Raw genomic sequence first — 27,961 nt, 5'->3', positions numbered from 1 at the left:
TAAATTGCTATATATATATATATATATATATAAATACTAAATTACTATAGTGTATATACAACCTTATATATGTGCTCTATATTAAATTCCATGATGTATTCCATCTCACCACTCTCAAATGATTACTATAGGCTACCTTCCAATATTCACACTACCCCATACTACCTAGAGGGAAACAATTGTTTGGGAATATTTTGTAAGTGATGTATTACATTACATGGACATTAACGCAGTACTGTAGACGCAGAGGCAAAGCTCCAGTTTCACCTCAACAGACGCTGCTAATCCATGATCAATATTATAACATTATACTCTTAATAATGTTCTATTAATGATCAAATAATCGAAATCAAATGAAACTTTATTAGTCACATGCGCCCGAATACAACAAGTGGAGACCTTACCGTGAAATGCTTTTACTTACAAGCCCTTAAACCGACAGTGCAGTTCAAGAAAGAGTTAACTAAATTAATTAAAGATGACTGCAGTCTCGGACGATTTTACATTTAGAAATCCATTACCCAACGTAGAACGTTTATGTAAGAACCCAGAGTAAAAACAATATCAGCGACAGCATTAACTACTTATTGGCCGATGTGAAAATCGACGAGAGTCTTGTTACCGTGCAGGAAAATAAACGATGGTTGTCTCTGTTTCCCACAGCTACGTCCCAGCAGGAGTGGACCACAGAGGAGGCATGCCTTGCCATGGGACATTCATGCTGCACCAGGTAGGTCATTCAGGGAGTGGAGAAGTATGTTATGATTGAACTGATGTGTTCTGTATAAACGTAATGCTTCCTGTTTCTGAACATAATGCTTCCTCTTTCTGAACATAATGCTTCCTCTTTCTGAACATAATGCTTCCTCTTTCTGAACATGATGCTTCCTCTTTCTGAACATGATGCTTCCTCATTCTGAACATGATGCTTCCTCTTTCTGAACATGATGCTTCCTCTTTCTGAACATGATGCTTCCTCATTCTGAACATGATGCTTCCTCTTTCTGAACATGATGCTTCCTCTTTCTGAACATGATGCTTCCTCATTCTGAACATGATGCTTCCTCTTTCTGAACATGATGCTTCCTCTTTCTGAACATGATGCTTCCTCTTTCTGAACATGATGCTTCCTGTTTCTGAACATAATGCTTCCTGTTTCTGAACATAATGCTTCCTGTTTCTGAACATGATGCTTCCTGTTTCTGAACATAATGCTTCCTCATTCTGAACATGATGCTTCCTCATTCTGAACATGATGCTTCCTCATTCTGAACATGATGCTTCCTGTTTCTGAACATAATGCTTCCTGTTTCTGAACATAATTCTTCCTGCTTCTGAACATGATGCTTCCTCATTCTGAACATGATGCTTCCTCATTCTGAACATGATGCTTCCTCATTCTGAACATAATTCTTCCTGCTTCTGGACATGATGCTTCCTCTTTCTGAACATAATTCTTCCTGCTTCTGTACATGATGCTTCCTCATTCTGAACATAATGCTTCCTGTTTCTGAACATAATGCTTCCTCATTCTGAACATGATGCTTCCTGCTTCCTCTTTCTGAACATAATTCTTCCTGTTTCTGGACATGATGCTTCCTCTTTCTGAACATAATTCTTCCTGCTTCTGGACATGATGCTTCCTCATTCTGAACATAATGCTTCCTGTTTCTGAACATAATGCTTCCTCATTCTGAACATGATGCTTCCTGCTTCCTCTTTCTGAACATAATTCTTCCTGTTTCTGGACATGATGCTTCCTCTTTCTGAACATAATGCTTCCTGTTTCCTCTTTCTGAACATAATGCTTCCTCTCTCGCTCACTCCCCCTCTCAGGGTATCCAGAGGCGCGTCACTGTGACCATCGTTCATGAGACAGGTGGAGACATCGAGTGGAAGGATGTCCGGGAACTGGTTGTGGGTGAGTCGGTTCAAGACTGTTTGTGTACCATGTGTCTGTGTTATGAACAACATCAATATCTATCAAACGCACCATTCTAACGTCTCCTCTTCCTCCTCCTCCTCCTCCTCTCACCAGGTCGTATCCGCAACTCTCCCGAGGGGGACGATGCCATCATAGACCCCAACATCCTGTCACTCAACATCCTGTCGGCTGGGCATGTCAAGCCCATGCAGGAGGACAGGTATGTAACCAGATTCTACCCATCGTAGGGACCCTACCAGACTCTAGCCATCGTAGGGACCCTACCAGACTCTACCCATCGTAGGGACCCACTAGGCTCTACCCATCGTAGGGACCCTACCAGACTCTACCCATCGTAGGGACCCATAGACATTCACTGCATCTCCAATGGCACCCTATTCCCTATACCGTGCACTACTTATGACCAACACACAAACACAAAGAAGTATACAGGGAATAGGCTTGCATTTGGAACGCAGGATATTTCATCTATAATGCACGAGGGGCTGTGGTACATGGCCAATATACTACGGCTATGGGGTGTTCTTATGCACGACGCAACGCGGAGTGCCTGGACACAGCCCTTAGCCGTGGTATATTGGCCATGTACCACAAACCCCCGAGGTGCCTTATTGCTATTATAAACTGGTTACCAGTGTGATTAGAGCAGTAAAAAATATATGTTTGGTCATACCCGTGGTATACGGTCTGATATACCACGGATGCCAGCCAATCAGCATTCAGGGCTCAAACCACCCAGTTTATAATCAGAGATAACCCACAAGACAACTGAATACTATGTTATGTTTGATGATTGGTTATGATTTGACAATATACACTAAATGGCCAAAAGTATGTGGACACCCCTTCAAATTAGTGGATTCACCTATTTCAGCCACACCCGTTGTTACTGACAGGTGTATAAAATCGAGCACACCGCCATGCAATCTCCATAGACAAACATTGGCAGTAGAATGGCCTTACTGAAGAGCTCAGTGACTTTCAATGTGGCACAGTCATAGGATGACTCCTTTGCAACAAGTTAGTATGTCAAATTTCTGCCTCCCAAGAGCTGCCCCGGTCAACTGTAAGTGCTGTTATTGTGAAGTGGAAATGTCTAGGAGCAAAAACGTCTCAGCCGCAAAGTGGTAGAACACAAAAGCTCACAGATTGGGACCGCCGAGTGCTGAAGCGCGTTAAAAATCGTCTGTCCTCTGTCCGAGTTCCAAGCAACGTCAACACAATATCTGTTCGTCGGGAGCTTCATGAAATGGGTTTCCATGGCGGAGCTGCCACACACAAGCCTAAGATCACCATGTGCAAAGCCAAGCGTCGGCTGGAGTGGTGTAAAGCTCACCGCCATTGGACTCTGGAGCAGTGGAAACGCGTTCTCAGGAGTCATGAATCACGCTTCACCATCTGGCAGTCCGACTGATGAATCTGGGTTTGGCGAAATGCCAGGAGAGCGATACCTGCCCAAATGCATAGTGCCAACTGTAAAGTTTGGTGCAGGAGGAATAATGGTCTGGAGCTGTTTTTCATGTTTCAGGCCCCTTAGTTCCAGTGAAGGGAAATCGTAATACTACAGAGTACAGTGACATTCTAGATGATTCTGTGCTTCCAACTTTGTGGCAACAGTTTGTGGAAGGCCCTTTTCTATTTCAGTATGACAATGCACCAGTGCACAAAGAGAGATCCATACAGAAATAGTTTGTCGAGATCAGTGTGGAAGAACTTGATTGGCCTGCACAGAGCCCTGACCTCAACCCCATCGAACACCATTGGGATGAATTGGAACGCCGACTGAGAGCCAGGACTTAATCGCCCAACATCAGTGCCCCGACATCAGTAATGCTCATCTCCGACATCCCCGCAGCAATATTCCAACATCTAGTGGAAAGCCTTCCCAGAAGACTGGAGGCCTGTTATAGCAGCAATGTTCCAACATCTAGTGGAAAGCCTTCCCAGAAGACTGGAGGCCTGTTATAGCAGCAATGTTCCAACATCTAGTGGAAAGCCTTCCCAGAAGACTGGAGGCCTGTTATAGCAGCAATGTTCCAACATCTAGTGGAAAGCCTTCCCAGAAGACTGGAGGCCTGTTATAGCAGCACAACGGGCTACCAACTCCAATGGAATGAGATGTTCGATGAGCAGCTGTACACATACTTTTGGCCATGTAGTGTAAATTCTATTCAATATATAAGTTATATAGAGCATTCCAGCTGTTATTTTGTTGGAATTAATAACCTTGTTTTGAACTGTTTCATACTATACAGTTCATTTACAGTTCTGAAAATGTTAGATTTGCATCGTAACCAAGGAAACACAATACCACTCTGTTTCATTATCATTGTGTTTCTCCTGCCATTTTTTGAATTTACAGTCCTTGGCGGGAATTCAAAAAAATGAAATATCACGATCACTATGGAAACGCTAGCATGCGTTAATCTTCTGGAGTACTGTGCTCTGGAGACACATTCTCTCATCTAAAGCCAGCCACACCATCCTTGTCCCCCCCCCCCCCCCACACCCTTCTCCCCCGTCCCCCACAAACACCTCACAGACACAGAGCAAACTCCACAGACATTATAATGAATAGAACGGGCTTCGGGAACCTCTAAACTCTGCCAATTTGACTGGTAAACTCACGGGTGAAACTCGCAATGGCCTCCAGTCGTACACAGTATGTGTGCCATATCGTTGACTTGAATGGTCGACGGGCCGTTCTATCCATTCTATTTCTACGTCAGCCTCCCCCAGAGGATCGACTCTAGCACAACACGCTCTTTAAAACTGTGCCAAAGGAGTGTTCGGTCAGCTCCTGTCCTTTTCACAGGTGACCGGACACCGTTCCCAATGCTGAATATATCGCTCGTAAGACATGGTGGAGCTGTCGGACACTGCACACAGGCTGATGCATGGCTATGACTCATAGTGAGGCGACTATGGGTCAGAGCGCTTGATGAAGCTCGCGCGGTCAAGATGCACAGCTTGACTGGTTCAACCAACCTCCACGCAAAGAGGCTTTATCAACCCCCCCCCCCCCCCACTCCAACCCCTCCTCCTCTCCCGCTCTTCTTCCACTGAAGCAGCTGATGCTTGGTAAAAAAATAAAAAATAAACATGTGGTTCTACCTGTCTAGAAGCAGGAGGTCACATGATCAGTGGGGAGAAAGACGACACGACGAGACTTACCCGTCCTTCTGCACAGGTGGCACGAAACAAAACATTTCTAGTACAAAATTGATCATATTGATTTGTGATCCATCCTTTCGATCAAATACTTGACGCGGATCCTTCAGATGAGTAGGCCTGTAAACTGGCTTGATTAACAACCTCGTCCTGTTATATTGAAGGTTATTTATGTCACCACTATGTCACCACTACGCTCCCCTTATTGCTAGCGTGTCTGCTGCTGGGTTCTGTATGTCCATCTGTCATCCCAGCTGACCACTCACCTCTCACCCTGGTCACTGCGTACTCACCTCTCACCCTGGTCACTGCTACTCACCTCTCACCCCGGTCACTGCTACTCACCTCTCACCCTGGTCACTGCTACTCACCTCTCACCCCGGTCACTGCTACTCACCTCTCACCCCGGTCACTGCTACTCACCTCTCACCCCGGTCACTGCGTACTCACCTCTCACCCTGGTCACTGCTACTCACCTCTCACCCCGGTCACTGCGTACTCACCTCTCACCCTGGTCACTGCGTACTCACCTCTCACCCTGGTCACTGCGTACTCACCTCTCACCCTGGTCACTGCGTACTCACCTCTCACCCCGGTCACTGCGTACTCACCTCTCACCCCGGTCACTGCGTACTCACCTCTCACCCTGGTCACTGCTACTCACCTCTCACCCTGGTCACTGCTACTCACCTCTCACCTCATTATTAAACTAATTGTCCCCATCCTCACATAGATCTATAAGACCCTACGGAGTATAGCTTGTACCAGCAGCTGTAAAACGTTGATGGATAATGTTGATCCTCATGGGACACACCCTCCTGCCATTTCAAGACCACATATCCACCGTGCACTGGACTGATGTCCTATGCTCACTCACTTAGCATGTCTACACACCATAACTACACCCCCTAACTCACTTAGCATATCTACACCCCATAACTCACTTAGCATATCTACACACCATGACTACACACCATAACTACACACCTTATCTACACACCAGAACTACACACCAGCACTACACACCATAACTACACACCATAACTACACAACATGACTACAAACCAGCACTACACACCATAACTACACACCATATCTACACACCATGACCACACACCATAACTACACACCATAACTACACAACATGACTACAAACCAGCACTACACACCATAACTACACACCATAACTACACACCATAACTACACACCATAACTACACAACATGACTACAAACCAGCACTACACACCATAACTACACACCATAACTACACACCATAACTCACTAACTACACACCATAACTACACCCCGTAACTACACACCATAACTACACACCATAACTACACACCATAACTACACACCATAACTCCACACCATAACTCACTAACTACACACCATAACTACACCCCGTAACTACACACCATAACTACACACCATAACTACACACCATAACTACACACCATAACTACACACCATAACTCACTAACTACACACCATAACTACACACCATAACTACACACCATAACTCACTAACTACACACCATAACTACACCCCGTAACTACACACCATAACTACACACCATAACTCACTAACTACACACCATAACTACACACCATAACTACACACCATAACTACACACCATAACTACACACCATAACTACACACCATAACTCACTAACTACACACCATAACTACACACCATAACTACACACCATAACTCACTAACTACACACCATAACTACACCCCGTAACTACACACCATAACTCACTTAGCACAGCCCTGCATTTTCCTGTACTACCAACAGTAGGGGCTTGTTAGCGTATAACTTCCGAAGTTATCAAGTTATGTCGATGTTTTTCTTATGATTATGTACTGGTATTGTGACCTCTCTTATGGTTTAACCACACTGCTTTGCTGGTCTCCTTTCCCTTAACCCAAAAACCATTCCTCAGACATAGCCCTTGCTGCCATCATACAGGAACAAACAGATTTGCTGTGAGGTCATCAGTAAGGGACAACATGCTGCTGCTGACGTGTCTCTCCCTCCAGTCCACTCCACTAACACAATGTTGTATTGTGTTTTTGCAGACAGTTTCTTGATTCGGACATGCCTAGGTATATGATTTATATCAAATCCCTCTCCTCCCATTCTACTATTCAGTAAAAAACTATTTACTATTAGATAACACATCTCCTTGTCGTGTTCCTGTAAAATCTATTTTAATCTCTTCACTCTCACTTAATTTTAAACTCTAGTCATCCATCCATCATTCAGTTCCCATTGTTTTCCTCTGTGGGTTTTCTCTCTTTCTCTCTCTCTGTCTCTCTGTATCTCTCTCTCTCTCTCTCTCTCTGTCTCTCTCTCTCTCTCTGTCTCTCTCTCTCTCTCTCTCTCTGTCTCTCTCTCTCTCTCCTCCCCTGTTTTGTTTTTCTCTCTTTGTTGTTTCCTACTCTCCCTCTTTAGGAGATTTGAGGGACTGTGCTGCACCCCCCCACCCCACCCTCCTCCTCCTCCTGGATTGTGTGTTTGTTGCTGAGCTGTTGTGGGTCTGAGGGCATTGTGTTGTTGTGGGTCCGAGGGCATTGTATCACGTCAGATGGCGTCACTCGTCCGTCAACCGATCTGTCTTGTAGGACGTGGAAATCATTTAATTTTTTTTTTTACAAATCTATATTTTGCACATCCAGCTAATACTAGTTCCTAATTCTGAAAATCACTCCACTCTCAGTAACTATGACACACTAGCTACTACGGTAAACCATGCTTGATCGGCTGATCAAACTTGCTCCAGCTAGCAGCCTTAGTGCAATAGCCATTACGGTTATTAGTTTGACATCTTTTTGTTGTTGAAGTTGTACAGGACTGTTCTCTGAAAAAAAAATCAGCACGTATCTGATTGACAGCTGGCGCTGTGTCTCGCTACATTGTAACATTTGGACAGCTTGGCTGTAGACCTCGGCGGAACACTGATACGTTGTAACATTTGGCCAAGGTGGCGACGTCACAGAGAGCAGCTTGGCTGTAGAACTCGGCGGAACACTGATACGTTGTAACATTTGGCCAAGGTGGCGACGTCACAGAGAGCAGCTTGGCTGTAGAACTCGGCGGAACACTGATACGTTGTAACATTTGGCCAAGGTGGCGACGTCACAGAGAGCAGCTTGGCTGTAGAACTCGGCGGAACACTGATACGTTGTAACATTTGGCCAAGGTGGCGACGTCACAGAGAGCAGCTTGGCTGTAGAACTCGGCGGAACACTGATACGTTGTAACATTTGGCCAAGGTGGCGACGTCACAGAGAGCAGCTTGGCTGTAGAACTCGGCGGAACACTGATACGTTGTAACATTTGGCCAAGGTGGCGACGTCACAGAGGCCAGCTTGGCTGTAGAACTCGGCGGAACACTGATCACGGCCGGAAAAATAAATATCACGAAAACTAATCTGTGTGTTTAGCTAGAACTTCACTACACTACAGCTAGAGGGAAGAGTCAGCGTTGACCAACGATGTCCATCATTTCATTCGGATTGGTTCAGCTAGCAAGCAGACACATTTTGAATGTCATAAATACTGATTCTACTACCACAAAACATTGTTGCTAGATGTAGAATTAGGTAGGGAAGATTTGCTCATAAAAAAAATAAAAAAAATAAGTCAATATTAGCTACAGGTTTATAGTTTTGGTAAGATTAACTCTGACTCTTTTGAGGATGATATTAGAATGTTATGACAGAATATTGTAGCCAGACTTGTTTTGAGTTATTCCCATGATTGTTTGCGAGTTAACAGACGGATCAGTGCAGACGGCTGTCGCTCTATCTGACGTGAAACAATGGGATCTGAGGCTGAAGTTAGAGCTGAAGGCTAGGGCCCAGACCCCTGGCTTAGACTGCTGGGTCTGGGGGCTGGGGATGGCTTGGACTGCTTGATCTGGGGCTGGCTGGGACTGCTGGGTCTGGGGGCTGGGGATGGCTTGGACTGCTGGGTCTGGGGCTGGCTGGGACTGCTGGTTCTGGGGCTGGCTGGGACTGCTGGTTCTGGGGCTGGCTGGGACTGCTGGTTCTGGGGCTGGCTGGGACTGCTGGTTCTGGGGCTGGCTGGGACTGCTGGTTCTGGAGCTGTCTGGTACTGCTGGTTCTGGGGCTGGCTGAGACTGCTGGTTCTGGGGCTGGCTGGGACTGCTGGGTCTGGGGCTCTCTGGGACTGCTGGGTCTGGGGCTGGCTGGGACTGCTGGGTCTGGGGCTGGCTGGGACTGCTGGTTCTGGCGTTGCGGATGAAAGCTGATGGTGTATGGAGGCTGCAATGCATGGCTTGCTTTGCTTTCTACAGTATGTACTGAACTTGGCTGGCTGTGTCTGAACTTGGCTGGCTGTGGGGCCATAATTTTCAGCTTCTGTCTCATCTTTGGCCTGTGCTTTTGCACAGGAACTTTTACAAAACAAGCTACAAGCCAGAATGTAGACATTCGAGGGTCATTCACGTGTCACCTACAGTCCATACTTTAACTGTTATTATTGACACTGTTACCTTACGCCTGGATGAACTATTAACCTGAACCAGCAGATTATTCTGGAAGGTTACAAATAAGACCTTTTTGATGAGGTGAAACTAGCCTGAATTGTGCCCATGCACCATTTCCTCACCTGTCGCAAACCTCTGCAACGGCCACTAGGGGGCAGTAATGATCCTGATTTTAATTTTGTGTGTCCTGCTTAAAGGGTTATGGCATTGATAAAAATACATATTTTCAAAAATAAACATGGAAACATTGTAAGGAGGTCCGAAATCATTTTAAGCTTTTGTATAAAGGTATGTCATCGATATCTTCCAAAAAAACACACCCAAGGCTTTAGAAATAGACATCAATAAGCTGATAGCATCTTACTAATGAAATACATTTTTTGTTTTTGATATTTCACTACTGTCTGTGTTACGCTGGAGAACCATGCTGTAAGAAAGTAATCCCAGAATACAATCTATTCGTTTCCATGAAAACAGCACAGAGTGTAGCCTCCCCCAGGAGCCGAATATAGCTAGCTACCCCAGGACTGTAACACGGTGTCCCTCCTCCCATCACATATCAACAACAACTTTAAAACCACATCCTTCCAAGACAACACAAACAGATCTGGGACCACGCTATGTCCCTCCTCCCATCATCACATCCCAGGGAACTGAGAGTATCTTCCTCCACCTTATCTCAAATGGCACCCTATTCCCTATATAGTGCACTACTTTAGACCAGAGCCCTATGGAACCCTATTCCCTATATAGTGCACTACTTTTAGACCAGAGCCCTATGGAACCCTATTCCCTATATAGTGCACTACTTTAGACCAGAGCCCTATTCCCTATATAGTGCACTACTTTAGACCAGAGCCCTATTCCCTATATAATGCACTACATTTGACCAGAGCCCTATGGGTAGTGCCCTAAAGAGGAAATAGGGTACAATTTGAGATGCAGACCATGAGTCCCATCAGATCCCAGCGACGGGAAGGAGCTCTCTGGGCAGCAAGGGAAACTGTGTTCCAGTAGGGATTACTCAGTATTACTGAAGACTTTTGACGTTCATACGGAACCTCGTTTACAGTATCCTGGCTGGCAGGCTAAGTCAGTGGTTGTTTCAGACACTTAAGATTCAACTGTAATCCTGTAACCATTACATCAGCAGTAGCTCTTTCCCCTAACTCAATCACTGGGAGGGTGTCCCAAATGGAACCCTGTTCCCTTTATAGTTCACTACATATGACCAGAGCCCCTATGGGTAGTGCCTTAAAGAGGGTATATGGGTGCCATTGAGGATGCAGTCTCTGTCTTTCCATTCGCTACTTGCTGTGTGTGTGTGTGTGTGTGTGTGTGTGTGTGTGTGTGTGTGTGTGTGTGTGTGTGTGTGTGTGTGTGCGTTTGTGTGTTTGTGTTTGTGTGTGTGTGTGTGTGTGTGTGTGCGTGAGCAGCGAGGTCAGTAGTTAGAAGTTGAAAGGATGTCAGGAGAATACCCAATGGTGATCCCAGTGGGCCATAGACACAACTCCACTACAGCAGCTATTCAAATACAATCTAATGTTATTTGTCACATGCTTCATAAACAACAGGTGTAGACCTAACAGTAAAATGCTTCCCACGATATAACAGCTGTTCAGTACCTCTCCGTTCCTCTCTCCTCTGACAGACACACCACTAGATTTCACACCAGGTCGTCAAAAGCCAACGGACGGCTCTCAACGTCTGAATGTTGTGATTTTTGCCTCTTTTTAATGGCCTATTGAAACATTAGTTTCCTCTTACATTTCTCAGCTTGGATGAGCGTTTTCAGATTTAAGGTCGTGCTTGGTGGCGGGCCAGGAACATAACTAGTTATAACTGGTTTCAAGGTGTGATCATTTGCTGACGGGAAGACCTCATGTATCAATGTATTGACTAAATAAGGAGAGGGGCTGGAGGAGAAGTAGAGGGAGGAGAAGGAGAGGAGGTGAAGGAGAGGTGGGTGGGGGAGAGAGGGAGAAGGAGTAGGAGGGGAGGTGAAGGAGAGCGGGGAGGAGGTGGAGGAGAAAGAGAGGAGGTAGAGGAGAAGGAGAGGGGGAGGTGGAGGAGAAGGAGAAGAGGTGGAGGAAGTGGAGGAGGTAGAGGAGAAGGAGAAGTAGAGGAGGTAGAGGAGAAGGAGAGGAGGTAGAGGAGAAGGAGAGGAGTTAGAGGAGAAGGAGAGTGGAAGATGGTTCTGTGGAGGAAGTGGAGGAGAAGAGGAGAAGGAGAGGAGGTAGAGGAGAAGGAGAGGAGGTGGAAGAGAAGGAGAGGAGGTGGAGGAGAAGGAGAGTAGGTAGAGGAGAAGGGGAGGAGGTAGAGGAGGAAGGAGAGGAGGTAGAGGAGAAGGAGAGGAGGTAGAGGAGAAGGAGAGGAGGTAGAGGAGAAGGAGAGGAGGTAGAGGAGAAGGGGAGGAGGTAGAGGAGAAGGGGAGGAGGTAGAGGAGAAGGAGAGTAGGTAGAGGAGAAGGGGAGGAGGTAGAGGAGGAAGGAGAGGAGGTAGAGGAGAAGGAGAGGAGGTAGAGGAGAAGGAGAGGAGGTAGAGGAGAAGGGGAGGAGGTAGAGGAAAAGGGGAGGAGGTAGAGGAGAAGGAGAGGAGGTAGAGGAGAAGGAGAGGAGTTAGAGGAGAAGGAGAGTGGAAGATGGTTCTGTTTCATCTGAAGCCATGTGAAGTGACCTCCTCACCGGAGGATGAGAACTGGGAGATGTTTCATCCCCTACAGTGGAGATGGATGAGAACTGGGAGATGTTTCATCCCCTACATTGGGAATAGATGACAACTGGGAGATGTTTCATCCCCTACAGTGGGGATAGATGATAACTAGGAGATGTTCCATCCCCTACAGTGGGGATAGATGAGAACTGGGAGATGTTCCATCCCCTACAGTGGGAATAGATGAGAACTGGGAGATGTTCCATCCCCTACAGTGGGGATAGATGAGAACTGGGAGATGTTCCATCCCCTACAGTGGGAATAGATGAGAACTGGGAGATGTTCCATCCCCTACAGTGGGGATAGATGAGAACTGGGGATATAGGGTTGGTTGGTTGTTTAGCAACAAAACCGAAGCGTGCTCAACTATAGGTCAAAACAGACGGGATTGGCCTTAGATTGTTGACAACATGTAAACTATATTTTTTCCTCCAAATGTTTATTGAAAACATAAATACATTTGCACAATGAGCACTTGTTGTCTCTCAAATACATTATTACAGTTGTTGGTTAGCTAGCAATTTTTTTTGCCATGTTATCACTGACGTGAAATCAGTCAAAGCACCTCAATTCAAGACATGGTATCAAGAACAAGATGAAACTAGCTAAAACAAGACACGGTATCAAGAACAAGATGAAACTAGCTAAAACAAGAAAGTTATGATTCAACGACATGACATGCCAGTTCTTGTCATTGTTGCAAGCTGTCTGGCCATTCAGAATCAGGGCAGATTCTTGTCATTGTTGCTAGCTATCAGGGCAGATTCTTGTCATTGTTGCTAGCTGTCTGGCCATCCAGAATCAGGGCAGTTTATTGTCATTGTTGCTAGCTATCAGGGCAGTTTCTTGTCATTGTTGCTAGCTATCTGGCCATTCAGAATCAGGGCAGTTTCTTGTCATTGTTGCTAGCTGTCTGGCCATCCAGAATCAGGACAGTAGCTTTTATTTATTTAGTTAATCCATATTGAATTTAGGCTGTAACACAAAATAATGGGTAAATAAGCAAGTTTGCGCTGTTCAGTTTTCAGATGTGATAACATAATTGCAAAAGTGTTATGGTGCGTGAATGAGGACCCAAAAGCGAATTAACAAACAGAGTACTTTAATGACGAACATACGTGGCTCAGATGGACAGGTAGATTCCGACAGGACAGGACAAGGTTGCAGCACACACGATGATAGTCTGGTTCAGGCATGAGACACACAAACAAACAAACAAGAATCCGACAAGGACAGGAGCAGAAACAGAGAGAGATATAGGGACCTAATCAGAGGGAAAAAGGGAACAGGTGGGGAACGGGGTGAATGGGTAATTAGGAGGAGACAAGGCACAGCTGGGGAAAAGAGGGGGAGAAAAGGTAACATAACAACGACCAGCAGAGGGAGACAGGGTGAAGGGAAAGGACAGAGACAAGACAACATGACAGTACATGACAGTACCCCCCCACTCACCGAGCGCCTCCTGGCGCACTCGAGGAGGAAGCCTGGCGGCAACGGAGGAAATCATCGATCAGCGCACGGTCCAGCACGTCCCGAGAGGGAACCCAACTCCTCTCCTCAGGACCGTACCCCTCCCAATCTACTAGGTACTGATGACCACGGCCCCGAGGACGCATGTCCAAAATCCTACGGACCCTGTAGATGGGTGCGCCCTCGACAAGGATGGGGGGGGGGGGGGGAAGACGAGCGGGGGCGCGAAGAACGGGCTTGACACAGGAGACATGGAAGACCGGGTGGACGCGACGAAGATATCGCGGCAGAAGAAGTCGCACTGCGACAGGGTTAATGATTTGAGAAATACGGAACGGACCAATGAACCGCGGGGTCAACTTGCGAGAAGCGGTCTTAAGGGGAAGGTTCTGAGTGGAGAGCCAAACTCTCTGACCGCGACAGTATCTAGGACTCTTAGTTCTACGCTTATTAGCAGCTCTCACAGTCTGCGCCCTATAACGGCAAAGTGCAGACCTGACCCTCTTCCAGGTGCGCTCGCAACGTTGGACAAAAGCCTGAGCGGAGGGGACGCTGGACTCGGCGAACTGAGATGAGAACAGCGGAGGCTGGTACCCGAGGCTACTCTGAAAAGGAGATAGCCCTGTCGCAGACGAAGGAAGCGAGTTGTGGGCGTATTCTGCCCAGGGGAGCTGTTCTGACCAAGACGCAGGGTTGCGAAAAGAAAGACTGCGTAAGATGCGACCAATAGTCTGATTGGCCCGTTCTGCTTGACCGTTAGACTGGGGGTGAAAGCCGGAAGAGAGACTGACGGAAGCCCCAATCAAACGGCAAAACTCCCTCCAAAATTGAGACGTGAATTGCGGACCTCTGTCCGAAACGACGTCTGACGGAAGGCCATGAATTCTGAAAACATTCTCGATGATGATTTGTCCCGTCTCTTTAGCAGAAGGAAGCTTAGCAAGGGGAATAAAATGAGCCGCCTTAGAGAACCTGTCGACAACCGTAAGAATAACAGTCTTCCCCGCTGACGAAGGCAGTCCGGTGACAAAATCTAAGGCGATGTGAGACCACGGTCGAGAGGGAATGGGAAGCGGCCTGAGACGGCCGGCAGGAGGGGAGTTACCGGACTTAGTCTGCGCGCAGACCGAACAAGCAGCCACGAAACGACGCGTGTCATGCTCCCGGGTGGGCCACCAAAAACGCTGGCGAATGGAAGCAAGCGTACCCCGAACGCCAGGGTGGCCGGCTAACTTGGCAGAGTGAGCCCACTGAAGAACGGCCAGACGAGTAGGAACGGGAACGAAAAGAAGGTTCCTAGGACAAGCGCGCGGCGACGGAGTGTGAGTGAGCGCTTGCTTTACCTGCCTCTCAATTCCCCAGACAGTCAACCCGACAACACGCCCCTCAGGGAGAATCCCCTCGGGGTCAGTGGAGGCTACTGAAGAACTGAAGAGACGAGATAAAGCATCAGGCTTGGTGTTCTTAGAGCCCGGACGATAAGAAATCACGAACTCGAAACGAGCGAAAAACAGCGCCCAACGCGCCTGACGCGCATTAAGTCGTTTGGCAGAACGGATGTACTCAAGGTTCCTATGGTCAGTCCAAACGACAAAAGGAACGGTCGCCCCCTCCAACCACTGTCGCCATTCGCCTAGGGCTAACCGGATGGCGAGCAGTTCGCGGTTTCCCACATCATAGTTACGTTCCGACGGGGACAGGCGATGAGAAAAATACGCGCATGGGTGGACCTTGTCGTCAGAGAGGGAGCGCTGAGAAAGAATGGCTCCCACGCCCACCTCTGACGCGTCAACCTCGACAACGAACTGTCTAGAGACGTCAGGTGTAACAAGGATAGGAGCGGATGTAAAACGATTCTTGAGGAGATCAAAAGCTCCCTGGGCGGAAACGGACCACTTAAAGCACGTCTTGACAGAAGTAAGGGCTGTGAGAGGAGCTGCCACCTGACCGAAATTACGGATGAAACGACGATAGAAGTTCGCGAAGCCGAGAAAGCGCTGCAGCTCGACGCGTGACTTAGGAGCGGGCCAATCAATGACAGCTTGGACCTTAGCGGGATCCATCTTAATGCCTTCAGCGGAAATAACAGAACCGAGAAATGTGACGGAGGAGGCATGAAAAGTGCACTTCTCAGCCTTCACAAAAAGACAATTCTCTAAAAGGCGCTGGAGGACACGTCGAACGTGCTGAAGATGAATCTGGAGTGACGGTGAAAAAATCAGGATATCGTCAAGGTAAACGAAAACAAAGATGTTCAGCATGTCTCTCAGGACATCATTGACTAATGCCTGAAAGACAGCTGGAGCGTTAGCGAGGCCGAAAGGAAGAACCCGGTATTCAAAGTGCCCTAACGGAGTGTTAAACGCCGTCTTCCACTCGTCCCCCTCCCTGATGCGCACGAGATGGTAAGCGTTACGAAGGTCCAACTTAGTGAAAAACCTGGCTCCCTGCAGGATCTCGAAGGCTGAAGACATAAGAGGAAGCGGATAACGATTCTTAACTGTTATGTCATTCAGCCCTCGATAATCTATGCAGGGGCGCAGAGACCCGTCCTTCTTCTTGACAAAAAAAAACCCCGCTCCGGCGGGAGAGGAGGAGGGGACTATGGTACCGGCGTCAAGAGCTACAGACAAATAATCCTCGAGAGCCTTACGTTCGGGAGCCGACAGAGAGTATAGTCTACCCCGGGGGGGAGTGGTTCCCGGAAGGAGATCAATACTACAATCATACGACCGGTGTGGAGGAAGAGAGGTGGCCCTGGACCGACTGAACACCGTGCGCAGATCGTGATATTCCTCCGGCACCCCTGTCAAATCACCAGGCTCCTCCTGTGAAGAAGAGACAGAGGAAACAGGAGGGATAGCAGACATTAAACATTTCACATGACAAGAGACGTTCCAGGAGAGGATAGAATTACTAGACCAATTAATGGAAGGATTATGACAAACTAGCCAGGGATGGCCCAAAACAACAGGTGTAAAAGGTGAACGAAAAATCAAAAAAGAAATGGTTTCGCTATGATTACCAGAAACAGTGAGGGTTAAAGGTAGCGTCTCACGCTGAATCCTGGGGAGAGGACTACCATCCAGGGCGAACAAGGCCGTGGACTCCCTTAACTGTCTGAGAGGAATGTCATGTTCCCGAGCCCAGGTCTCGTCCATAAAACAGCCCTCCGCCCCAGAGTCTATTAAGGCACTGCAGGAAGCTGACGAACCGGTCCAGCGTAGATGGACCGACAAGGTAGTGCAGGATCTTGAAGGAGAGACAGGAGTAGTAGCGCTCACCAGTAGCCCTCCGCTTACTGATGAGCTCTGGCTTTTACTGGACATGAAGTGACAAAATGACCAGCAGAACCGCAATAGAGACAGAGGCGGTTGGTGATTCTCCGTTCCCTCTCCTTAGTCGAGATGCGGATACCTCCCAGCTGCATAGGCTCAGCTCCCGAGCCGGCAGAGGAAGATGGTAGTGATGCGGAGAGGGGGGCAACGGAGAACGCGAGCTCCTCTCCACGAGCTCGGTGACGAAGATCAACCCGTCGCTCAATGCGAATAGCGAGTTCAATCAAGGAATCCACGCTGGAAGGAACCTCCCGGGAGAGAATCTCATCCTTTACCTCTGCGCGGAGACCCTCCAGAAGACGAGCGAGCAAAGCCGGCTCGTTCCAGCCACTGGAGGCAGCAAGAGTGCGAAACTCAATAGAGTAGTCTGTTATGGATCGATTGCCTTGACATAGGGAAGACAGGGCCCTGGAAGCCTCCTCCCCAAAAACAGATCGATCAAAAACCCGTATCATCTCCTCCTTAAAGTCCTGATACTGGTTAGTACACTCAGCCCTTGCCTCCCAGATTGCCGTGCCCCACTCACGAGCCCGTCCAGTAAGGAGAGATATGACGTAGGCGACACGAGCAGTGCTCCTGGCGTAAGTGTTGGGCTGGAGAGAAAACACAATATCACACTGGGTGAGGAACGAGCGGCATTCAGTGGGCTCCCCAGAGTAACACGGCGGGTTATTGATTCTGGGCTCCGGAGATTCGAAAGCCCTGGAAGTGGCCGGTGGATCGAGGCGGAGATGGTGAACCTGTTCTGTGAGGTTGGAGACTTGGGTGGCCAGGGTCTCAACGGCATGTCGAGCAGCAGACAATTCCTGCTCGTGTCTGCCTAGCATCGCTCCCTGGATCTCGACGGCTGAGTGGAGAGGATCCGAAGTCGCTGGGTCCATTCTTGGTCGGATTCTTCTGTTATGGTGCGTGAATGAGGACCCAAAAGCGAATTAACAAACAGAGTACTTTAATGACGAACATACGTGGCTCAGATGGACAGGTAGATTCCGACAGGACAGGACAAGGTTGCAGCACACACGATGATAGTCTGGTTCAGGCATGAGACACACAAACAAACAAACAAGAATCCGACAAGGACAGGAGCAGAAACAGAGAGAGATATAGGGACCTAATCAGAGGGAAAAAGGGAACAGGTGGGGAACGGGGTGAATGGGTAATTAGGAGGAGACAAGGCACAGCTGGGGAAAAGAGGGGGAGAAAAGGTAACATAACAACGACCAGCAGAGGGAGACAGGGTGAAGGGAAAGGACAGAGACAAGACAACATGACAGTACATGACAAAAAGGATTTTCTAATGATCAATTAGCCTTTTTAAAATGATAGACTTGGATTAGCTAACACAACGTGCCATTGGAACACAGGAGTGATGGTTGCTGATAATGGGCCTCTGTACTCCTACGTAGATATTCCATAATAAAATCAGCCGTTTTCAAAAATAAGGACAAGGACATTTTTAAGTGACCCAAAAACTTTTGAGCGGTAGTAAGTATCTCATGCGGATGCGGGATCTGTGCTTGCTGACTATACTAATAGCGTCACCGTTCAATGAGAACTAGAAGATACTTCCAACAGATGAAAACTAGAGGGGTAGATCACAGAATTCAATAGAACACTATCTGTGTATATCTCGTCCCGTGTTTTATGATTCAGTATGTGTCTCTACGGGGTAAATAGCATGAGGACATGGATCTGCATATTATCTACGAAATGAAATACAACATAGGAGTATGTTATATTGAACCTCTCACCATTGGATGAGAACTGGGAGATGTAATTTACCACCCCTTACAGATTTACAACTGGAGGTCTAGATCACATAATTAGATAGAGCACTGTAATGTTTATGTTTCTCTATGGGGTTGAGATAAGGTGGATGACAACTAAACTGAGTGAAGATATCATGATACCGATCCTGTGGGTTCTTTCCACAGAATTCCATAGAACACATTCACAGAATTCCATAAAACACATCCACAGAATTCCAAAGAACACATCCACAGAATTCCATAGAACACATCCACAGAATTCCATAGAACACATCCACAGAATTTCATAGAACACATCCACAGAATTCCATAGAACACATCCACAGAATTTCATAGAACACATCCACAGAATTCCATAGAACACATCCACAGAATTTCATAGAACACATCCACAGAATTTCATAGAACACGTCCACAGAATTCCAAAGAACACATTCACAGAATTCCATAGAACACATTCACAGAATTCTATAGAACACAGAAGTAATATTGCATTCCCTGTGGGAATATCGGTCCATTGTTATTAAAACCTCTTGCTCCTACCTGAGACGCAGATGTCTCATCTAGACACCTGGAAATGCAAATGCGCTACGCTAAATGCTAAATGTACTCGTTAAAACTCAAACGTTCATTAAAACACACATGCAGGGTATTGAATTAAAGCTACACTCGTTGTGAATCTAGCCAACAAGTCAGATTTTTAAAATGCTTTTCGGCGAAAGCATGAGAAGCTATTATCTGATAGCATGCAACACCCCAATATACCTGAAGGGGACGTAAACAAAATAATTAGCGTAGCCGGCGCTACACAAAACGCAGAAATAAAATATAAAACATTCATTACCTTTGATGATATTCTTTGTTGGCACTCCTATATGTTCCATAAACATCACAATTGGGTCTTTTTCCCGATTAAATCCGTCCATGTATGCCCAAAATATCCATTTGTATAGCCTGTCTGGTTCAGGAAAAAAGCTACCTTCCAACACGCAACGTAATTTTTAAAAATTATATAAGTTGCCTATATTCTTTGACAAAACACTTCAACCTACTTTTGTAACCCAACTTTAGGTATTTGTAAATGTTAATAAGCGATCAAATTGATCACTGGGCGATCTGTATTCAATAGCAGCTACTCAAGAAAACGATGTCCTTTGTCTCTCTTCCAAAATCGATTGCTGTATGCTGGACGGAATGAAGGATCTATTTGTCATTACACAAAGGATTTTTGTCAATGAAAATGACGTTTTTGGCGACATCGTGTGGAAGTTGTAGGAACTGCACGCTCCCTGCTATATATTTTTGCTTGCAATAAACAATTCAGAGACTGGCGGATTAATACTTTTCTGTGGTTTTTGTGACCAGGTTTTTCTTGGGATTTCGCTTGCTGTTCACGTTCTGATATAGTCACAGACGTTATTTAACCAGTTTTAGAAACTTCAGAGTTTTCTCTCCACACATACTAATCATATGCATATACTATATTCCTGGCATGAGTAGCAGGACGCTGAAATGTTGCGCAATTTTTATTAACAGAATGTTCGAAAAAGGAGGGGGTAGACTGAAGAGGTTTAAGTTGTTCTAGAACAGACACGATGTAAAGTGTTCTGGTGTTGAAATCAGATGTGTTCACTGATTGAGTTCACACACTGATCATGATTGTGGTCAAGAGAGCAACATATTGTAAGTAATGGAAGGGAAATATAGTCTGGTCCCAGTTGACAAGACGGCACAAACAGCTCTGATTCCAGGCTAGGGGGAAACACACCTTTCCTGTCACTCTCGATCACAACAATGCTCACAACCACACCAGACTCTCTTCCTGACTCTCACCTTTCATTGTTTTCCCGGTTCTCTTTCCTCCCTTCTCAAAGCATCTCCTTGGGAATAGACCATAGGTATTTCTCCTCATCCCTGTCCTGTTTTGTCCTCCTATCATTTCCTCCTCTCCTCTCCTCCCCTCCTCTCATCTGTTGGTCTCTCATCACCCTTTCTTTATTTCGTTCTGTGCTGATCAAGTCATCGTTCCTCATGGTATCGTGAGATGACCCACGTCTGAAGGGTTCTGTTGCATGCTATTTACTGTCTTTATCCCCAAATGTCTTTATTGGATGTGTGTTTAAAAAATAAATTATTTTAATCTTATTTTAATCTTGCAATCAAACAATACCTTCTCTCAGTAGCATTTAGACACACATGTACTGTAGGTTTACATATTCCTGACAGAGAAAATGTCTAGGAGGATCAGGGTTTGGTTTTTCTTCGCTAAGCTAATGCTATCTAACACAATGCTATTATCACTAATGTTAACCAACACAATGCTATTAACACTAATGTTAACGAACACAATTACCACTAATGCTAACTAACATGATGCTATTACCATAATGCTAACTAACACAATGCTATCACCACTAATGCTAACCAACACAATGCTATTACCACTAATGCTAACTAACATGATGCTATTACCATAATGCTAACTAACACAATGCTATCACCACTAATGCTAACCAACACAATGCTATTACCACTAATGCTAACTAACATGATGCTATTACCATAATGCTAACTAACACAATGCTATCACCACTAATGCTAACCAACACAATGCTATTACCACTAATGCTAACTAACATGATGCTATTACCATAATGCTAACTAACACAATGCTATCACCACTAATGCTAACCAACACAATGCTATTACCACTAATGCTAACTAACACGATGCTATTAACACTAATGCTAATTAACACAATGTTATTACCACTAATTCGGACTAACACGATGCTATTACCACTAATGCTAACTAACACAATGCTATTACCACTAATGTTAACTAACACGATGCTATTACCACTAATGCTAATTAACACAATGCTATTACCACTAATGCTAATTAACACAATGCTATTACCACTAATGCTAACTAACACAATGCTATTACCGCTAATGTTAACTAAAACGATGCCATTACCACTAATGCTAACTAACATGATGCTATTAACACTAATGCTAACAAAGACAATTACCACTAATGTTAACTAACACAATGCTATTACAACTAATGCTAACAAACACAATGCTATTACCACTAATGTTAACTAACACGATGCTATTACCACTAATGCTAACTAACACAATGCTATTACCACTGATTCTAACTAACACAATGCTATTACCACTAATGCTAACTAAGACGATGCTATTACCACTAATGTTAACTAACACAATGCTAGTACCACTAATGCTAACTAGCATGCTACCTAGCACAATGCTAGTACCACTAATGCTAACTAACGCGATGCTATTACCACTAATGTTAACTAACACAATGCTAGTACCACTAATGCTAACTAGCATGCTACCACTAATGCTAACTAACACGATGCTATTACCACTAATACTAACTAGCACAATGCTATTACATCAGACATACAGTAGCAATAACTTGTAGCTGTTCCTAAGAAAACCTCTAAATTGTTACAATATATCCTCTATTAGCTCAACAAAGTAAACCCTTTTCAGATATTTGTAACATGTACCAACACGACCTTTCAGAAAAACAATAGAGTACGGTTTTCTGTTTGGAAGCAGTGTTTATCAGAGACAGACAGACCAGAGACCACTATGTGTCAGCGTTCAGACAAGGATCTCTCTCTTTGTGGTTAACTCGTCTCCTCCCTCCATCAGGACGTTCTATCGCTTCGAGGCTGCCTGGGACAGCGCCATGCATAACTCCCTCCTCCTGAACCGGGTCACTCCTTACGGGGAGAAGATCTACATGACCTTGTCGGCCTACCTCGAGGTAAAACGTTAATATACAGTTAATAATACAATGTATTCCATTTATCAGGCGCTTTTAATCCAAATCGGATTTCATATGGGTTGCACAAGTGGGAATCGAACCCATGACGTTGCAAGTACCACCCTCTACCAACTGAGCCACAGAGGCACAAACACATATAGTTCTACAGTTATACTGTACCTCTACGTACTGAGCCACAGAGGCACAAACACATATAGTTCTACAGTTATACTGTACCTCTACGTGATCCTATCTTTAGGTAACACTGAATCCACAAAGACCTGCTGAGAAAATCTTCTCATATTGATTGATTTTGTCAGTTGCATTTCAGATTTTAGAACAATGGAACCACAACAGTTTTTTTTCTCCACACGATCAAACTGTCAGACTGTTTAAACTGTTAGCAGGAGTTAAGGCTCAACGCTGTCAGACTGCTATCTGGACTTAACTGACTGTATCTGGACTTCACTGGCTGTATCTGGACTTACTGGCTGTATCTGGACTTCACTGACTGTATCTGGACTTACTGGCTGTATCTGGACTTCACTGACTGTATCTGGACTTACTGGCTGTATCTGGACTTACTGGCTGTATCTGGACTTCACTGACTGTATCTGGACTTACTGGCTGTATCTGGACTTACTGGCTGTATCTGGAATTACTGGCTGTATCTGTACTTCACTGGCTGTATCTGGACTTCACTGACTGTATCTGGACTTACTGGCTGTATCTGGACTTACTGGCTGTATCTGGACTTCACTGACTGTATCTGGACTTACTGGCTGTATCTGGCCTTACTGGCTGTATCTGGCCTTACTGGCTGTATCTGGACTTCACTGACTGTATCTGGACTTCACTGACTGTATCTGGACTTACTGGCTGTATCTGGACTTACTGGCTGTATCTGGACTTACTGACTCTATCTGGACTTACTGACTGTATCTGGACTTACTGACTGTATCTGGACTTAACTGACTGTATCTGGACTTTACTGACTGTGTCTGGACTTCACTGACTGTATCTGGACTTACTGGCTGTATCTGGACTTCACTGACTGTATCTGGACTTACTGACTCTATCTGGACTTACTGACTGTATCTGGACTTACTGACTGTATCTGGACTTACTGACTGTATCTGGACTTACTGACTGTATCTGGACTTACTGACTGTATCTGGACTTAACTGACTGTATCTGGACTTACTGACTGTATCTGGACTTACTGACTGTATCTGGACTTACTGACTGTATCTGGACTTAACTGACTGTATCTGGAATTCACTGACTGTGTCTGATGTTATGATGTAAGAAGCAGAGAGATGAGCTTTAAAAACCTTTCCTTCCTTTAGATGGAGAACTGCACCCAGCCAACAGTCATAACCAAAGATTTCTGCATGGTGTTCTACTCTCGAGACGCTAAACTCCCGGCCTCCCGCTCCATCCGAAACCTGTTCGGCACAGGAAGCCTGAGGGCAGTGGATGGGTGAGTTGAACATCTCATTATTATTAACAGAAACAGTCTTTGCTTCTGTTGCATTCCTGAAAGATGACGGTGAAATCAATGGAAACAACCCCCTTAGCTGTGTCTGTTATCGATCTTTCCCACTCTCTCTGCAGTAACCGGGTGACAGGTGTGTACGAGGTCAGCCTAAGTCACCTGGCCGATCATGGGAGTCCAGGTGAGACACTTTTTCCATTGCCTCCCCTCACTGTCTATGTGTGTATTTGTGTGTATTTGAGATAGACAACATTGCAGTCAGACTGAAAAGAATGACTGATCCACAAATCCCCTAGCATCCTGAAAAGCTACTCATTTTGTGATCAAGATGAAAGATTCTGCCTTGCCTTGCTCAAACAGATCCCCTCAATTAAGCTGTATCACTCCTTCCCCCTTCACCCTTGACCTTTCCTGACCCCCAGGTATGCAGAGGAGACGTCGGCGGGTGCTGGACACCTCGGTGGCGTACGTCCGCGGGGAGGAGAACCTGGCTGGGTGGAGGCCTCGCAGTGACAGCCTCATCCTGGACCACCAGTGGGAGCTGGAGAAACTCAGCCTCCTGCAGGAGGTATGTGGTACTACAACATACACCCCTACACAGAGCCTTCACAGAATGTTCATACTCCTGGGCTTATTCCACATGTTTGTTGTGTTACAGCCTAAATTCAAAATGGATTAAATAAATTGTTTTCTCACCCATCTACACATAATAAACCATAATGACAAAGTGAAAACATGTTTTTAGGACATTTTTGCAAATGTATTGAAAATTAAATACAGAAAAATTGTATCAAATGCTATTTGGCACATGCGTGAAATGCTTACTTTACAAGCCCTTTAACCAACAATGCAGATCAAGAAATAGAGTTAATAAAATGTTTAATAAATAAAACTAAAAAAAATTAAAATCATAAAAAAGTAACACCAGAAAATGACGAGGATATATACAGGGTATTACGGTACAGAGTCAATGTGGAGGATATATACAGGGTATTACGGTACAGAGTCAATGTGGAGGCTATATACAGGGTGTTACGGTACAGAGTCAATGTGGAGGCTATATACAGGGTATTACGGTACAGAGTCAATGTGGAGGCTATATACAGGGTGTTACGGTACAGAGTCAATGTGGAGGCTATATACAGGGTATTACGGTACAGAGTCAATGTGGAGGCTATATACAGGGTGTTACGGTACAGAGTCAATGTGGAGGCTATATACAGGGTATTACGGTACAGAGTCAATGTGGAGGCTATATACAGGGTATTACGGTACAGAGTCAATATGGAGGCTATATACAGGGTGTTACGGTACAGAGTCAATATGGAGGCTATATACAGGGGGTACCGGTACAGAGTCAATGTGGAGGCTATATACAGGGTATTACGGTACAGAGTCAATGTGGAGGCTATATACAGGGTATTACGGTACAGAGTCAATGTGGAGGCTATATACAGGGTATTACGGTACAGAGTCAATGTGGAGGCGATATACAGGGTATTACGGTACAGAGTCAATGTGGAGGGTATATACAGGGGGTACCGGTACAGAGTCAATGTGGAGGCAATATACAGGGTATTACGGTACAGAGTCAATGTGGAGGCTATATACAGGGTATTACGGTACAGAGTCAATGTGGAGGCTATATACAGGCTATTACGGTAGAGAGTCAATGTGGAGGCTATATACAGGGTATTACGGTACAGAGTCAATGTGGAGGCGATATACAGGGTATTACGGTACAGAGTCAATGTGGAGGGTATATACAGGGGGTACCGGTACAGAGTCAATGTGGAGGCTATATACAGGGTATTACGGTACATAGTCAATGTGGAGGCTATATACAGGGTATTACGGTACAGAGTCAATGTGGAGGCTATATACAGGGGGTACAGAGTCAATGTGGAGGCTATATACAGGGGGTACCGGTACAGAGTCAATGTGGAGGCTATATACAGGGTATTACGGTACAGAGTCAATGTGGAGGCTATATACAGGGTATTACGGTACAGAGTCAATGTGGAGGCTATATACAGGGGGTACAGAGTCAATGTGGAGGCTATATACAGGGTATTACGGTACAGAGTCAATGTGGAGGCTATATACAGAGTATTACGGTACAGAGTCAATGTGGAGGGTTACAGGTTAGTAACGAGGCTATATACAGGGTATTACGGTACAGAGTCAATGTGGAGGCTATATACAGGGGGTACCGGTACAGAGTCAATGTGGAGGCTATATACAGGGTATTACGGTACAGAGTCAATGTGGAGGCTATATACAGGGTGTTACGGTACAGAGTCAATATGGAGGCTATATACAGGGGGTACCGGTACAGAGTCAATGTGGAGGCTATATACAGGGTATTACGGTACAGAGTCAATGTGGAGGCTATATACAGGGTATTACGGTACAGAGTCAATGTGGAGGCTATATACAGGGTATTACGGTACAGAGTCAATGTGGAGGCTATATACAGGGGGTACCGGTACAGAGTCAATGTGGAGGCTATATACAGGGTATTACGGTACAGAGTCAATGTGGAGGCTATATACAGGGGGTACCGGTACAGAGTCAATGTGGAGGCTATATACAGGGTATTACGGTACAGAGTCAATGTGGAAGCTATATACAGGGTATTACGGTACAGAGTCAATGTGGAGGCGATATACAGGGTATTACGGTACAGAGTCAATGTGGAGGCTATATACAGGGTATTACGGTACAGAGTCAATGTGGAGGCGATATACAGGGTATTACGGTACAGAGTCAATGTGGAGGCGATATACAGGGTATTACGGTACAGAGTCAATGTGGAGGGTATATACAGGGGTACCGGTACAGAGTCAATGTGGAGGCTATATTCAGGGTATTACGGTACAGAGTCAATGTGGAGGCTATATACAGGGTATTACGGTACAGAGTCAATGTGGAGGCTATATACAGGGTATTACGGTACAGAGTCAACGTGGAGGCTATATACAGGGGGTACCGGTACAGAGTCAATGTGGAGGCTATATACAGGGTATTACGGTACAGAGTCAATGTGGAGGCTATATACAGAGTATTACGGTACAGAGTCAATGTGGAGGGTTACAGGTTAGTAACGAGGCTATATACAGGGTATTACGGTACAGAGTCAATGTGGAGGCTATATACAGGGGGTACCGGTACAGAGTCAATGTGGAGGCTATATACAGGGTATTACGGTACAGAGTCAATGTGGAGGCTATATACAGGGGGTACCGGTACAGAGTCAATGTGGAGGCTATATACAGGGTATTACGGTACAGAGTCAATGTGGAGGCTATATACAGGGGGTACCGGTACAGAGTCAATGTGGAGGCTATATACAGGGTATTACGGTACAGAGTCAATGTGGAGGCTATATACAGGGTATTACGGTACAGAGTCAATGTGGAGGCTATATACAGGGGGTACCGGTACAGAGTCAATGTGGAGGCTATATACAGGGTATTACGGTACAGAGTCAATGTGGAGGCTATATACAGGGTGTTACGGTACAGAGTCAATGTGGAGGCTATATACAGGGGGCACCGGTACCGAGTCAATGTGGAGGCTATATACAGGGTATTACGGTACAGAGTCAATGTGGAGGCTATATACAGGGTATTACGGTACAGAGTCAATGTGGAGGCTATATACAGGGTATTACGGTACAGAGTCAATGTGGAGGCTATATACAGGGGGTACCGGTACAGAGT

The 27,961-nt window shown here is 45.7% G+C and overlaps 1 protein-coding gene across 1 annotated transcript in view; it reads left to right on the top strand.

The window, feature by feature from the left end:
* LOC110486761 (kinesin-like protein KIF1A) overlaps positions 1-27,961 on the top strand; it is a 185,676-nt gene that overhangs the window by 145,149 nt on the left and 12,566 nt on the right. Inside the window, exons 35-42 of the mRNA XM_090182482.1 lie at positions 664-730; positions 1,837-1,921; positions 2,039-2,144; positions 7,205-7,231; positions 22,624-22,738; positions 24,088-24,221; positions 24,356-24,417; positions 24,659-24,804. Of these exons, the coding sequence (XP_090038608.1) occupies positions 664-730; positions 1,837-1,921; positions 2,039-2,144; positions 7,205-7,231; positions 22,624-22,738; positions 24,088-24,221; positions 24,356-24,417; positions 24,659-24,804 (742 nt within the window). The remainder of the gene's footprint in view (positions 1-663; positions 731-1,836; positions 1,922-2,038; positions 2,145-7,204; positions 7,232-22,623; positions 22,739-24,087; positions 24,222-24,355; positions 24,418-24,658; positions 24,805-27,961) is intronic.

This window comes from Oncorhynchus mykiss, chromosome 1, assembly GCF_057628025.1.
Source record: "Oncorhynchus mykiss isolate SJ-2025 chromosome 1, ASM5762802v1, whole genome shotgun sequence".
Lineage (NCBI taxonomy): Eukaryota > Metazoa > Chordata > Actinopteri > Salmoniformes > Salmonidae > Oncorhynchus > Oncorhynchus mykiss.
Note: the sequence above shows the minus strand (reverse complement) of the source record. Positions and strands in the feature narration are given on the sequence as shown.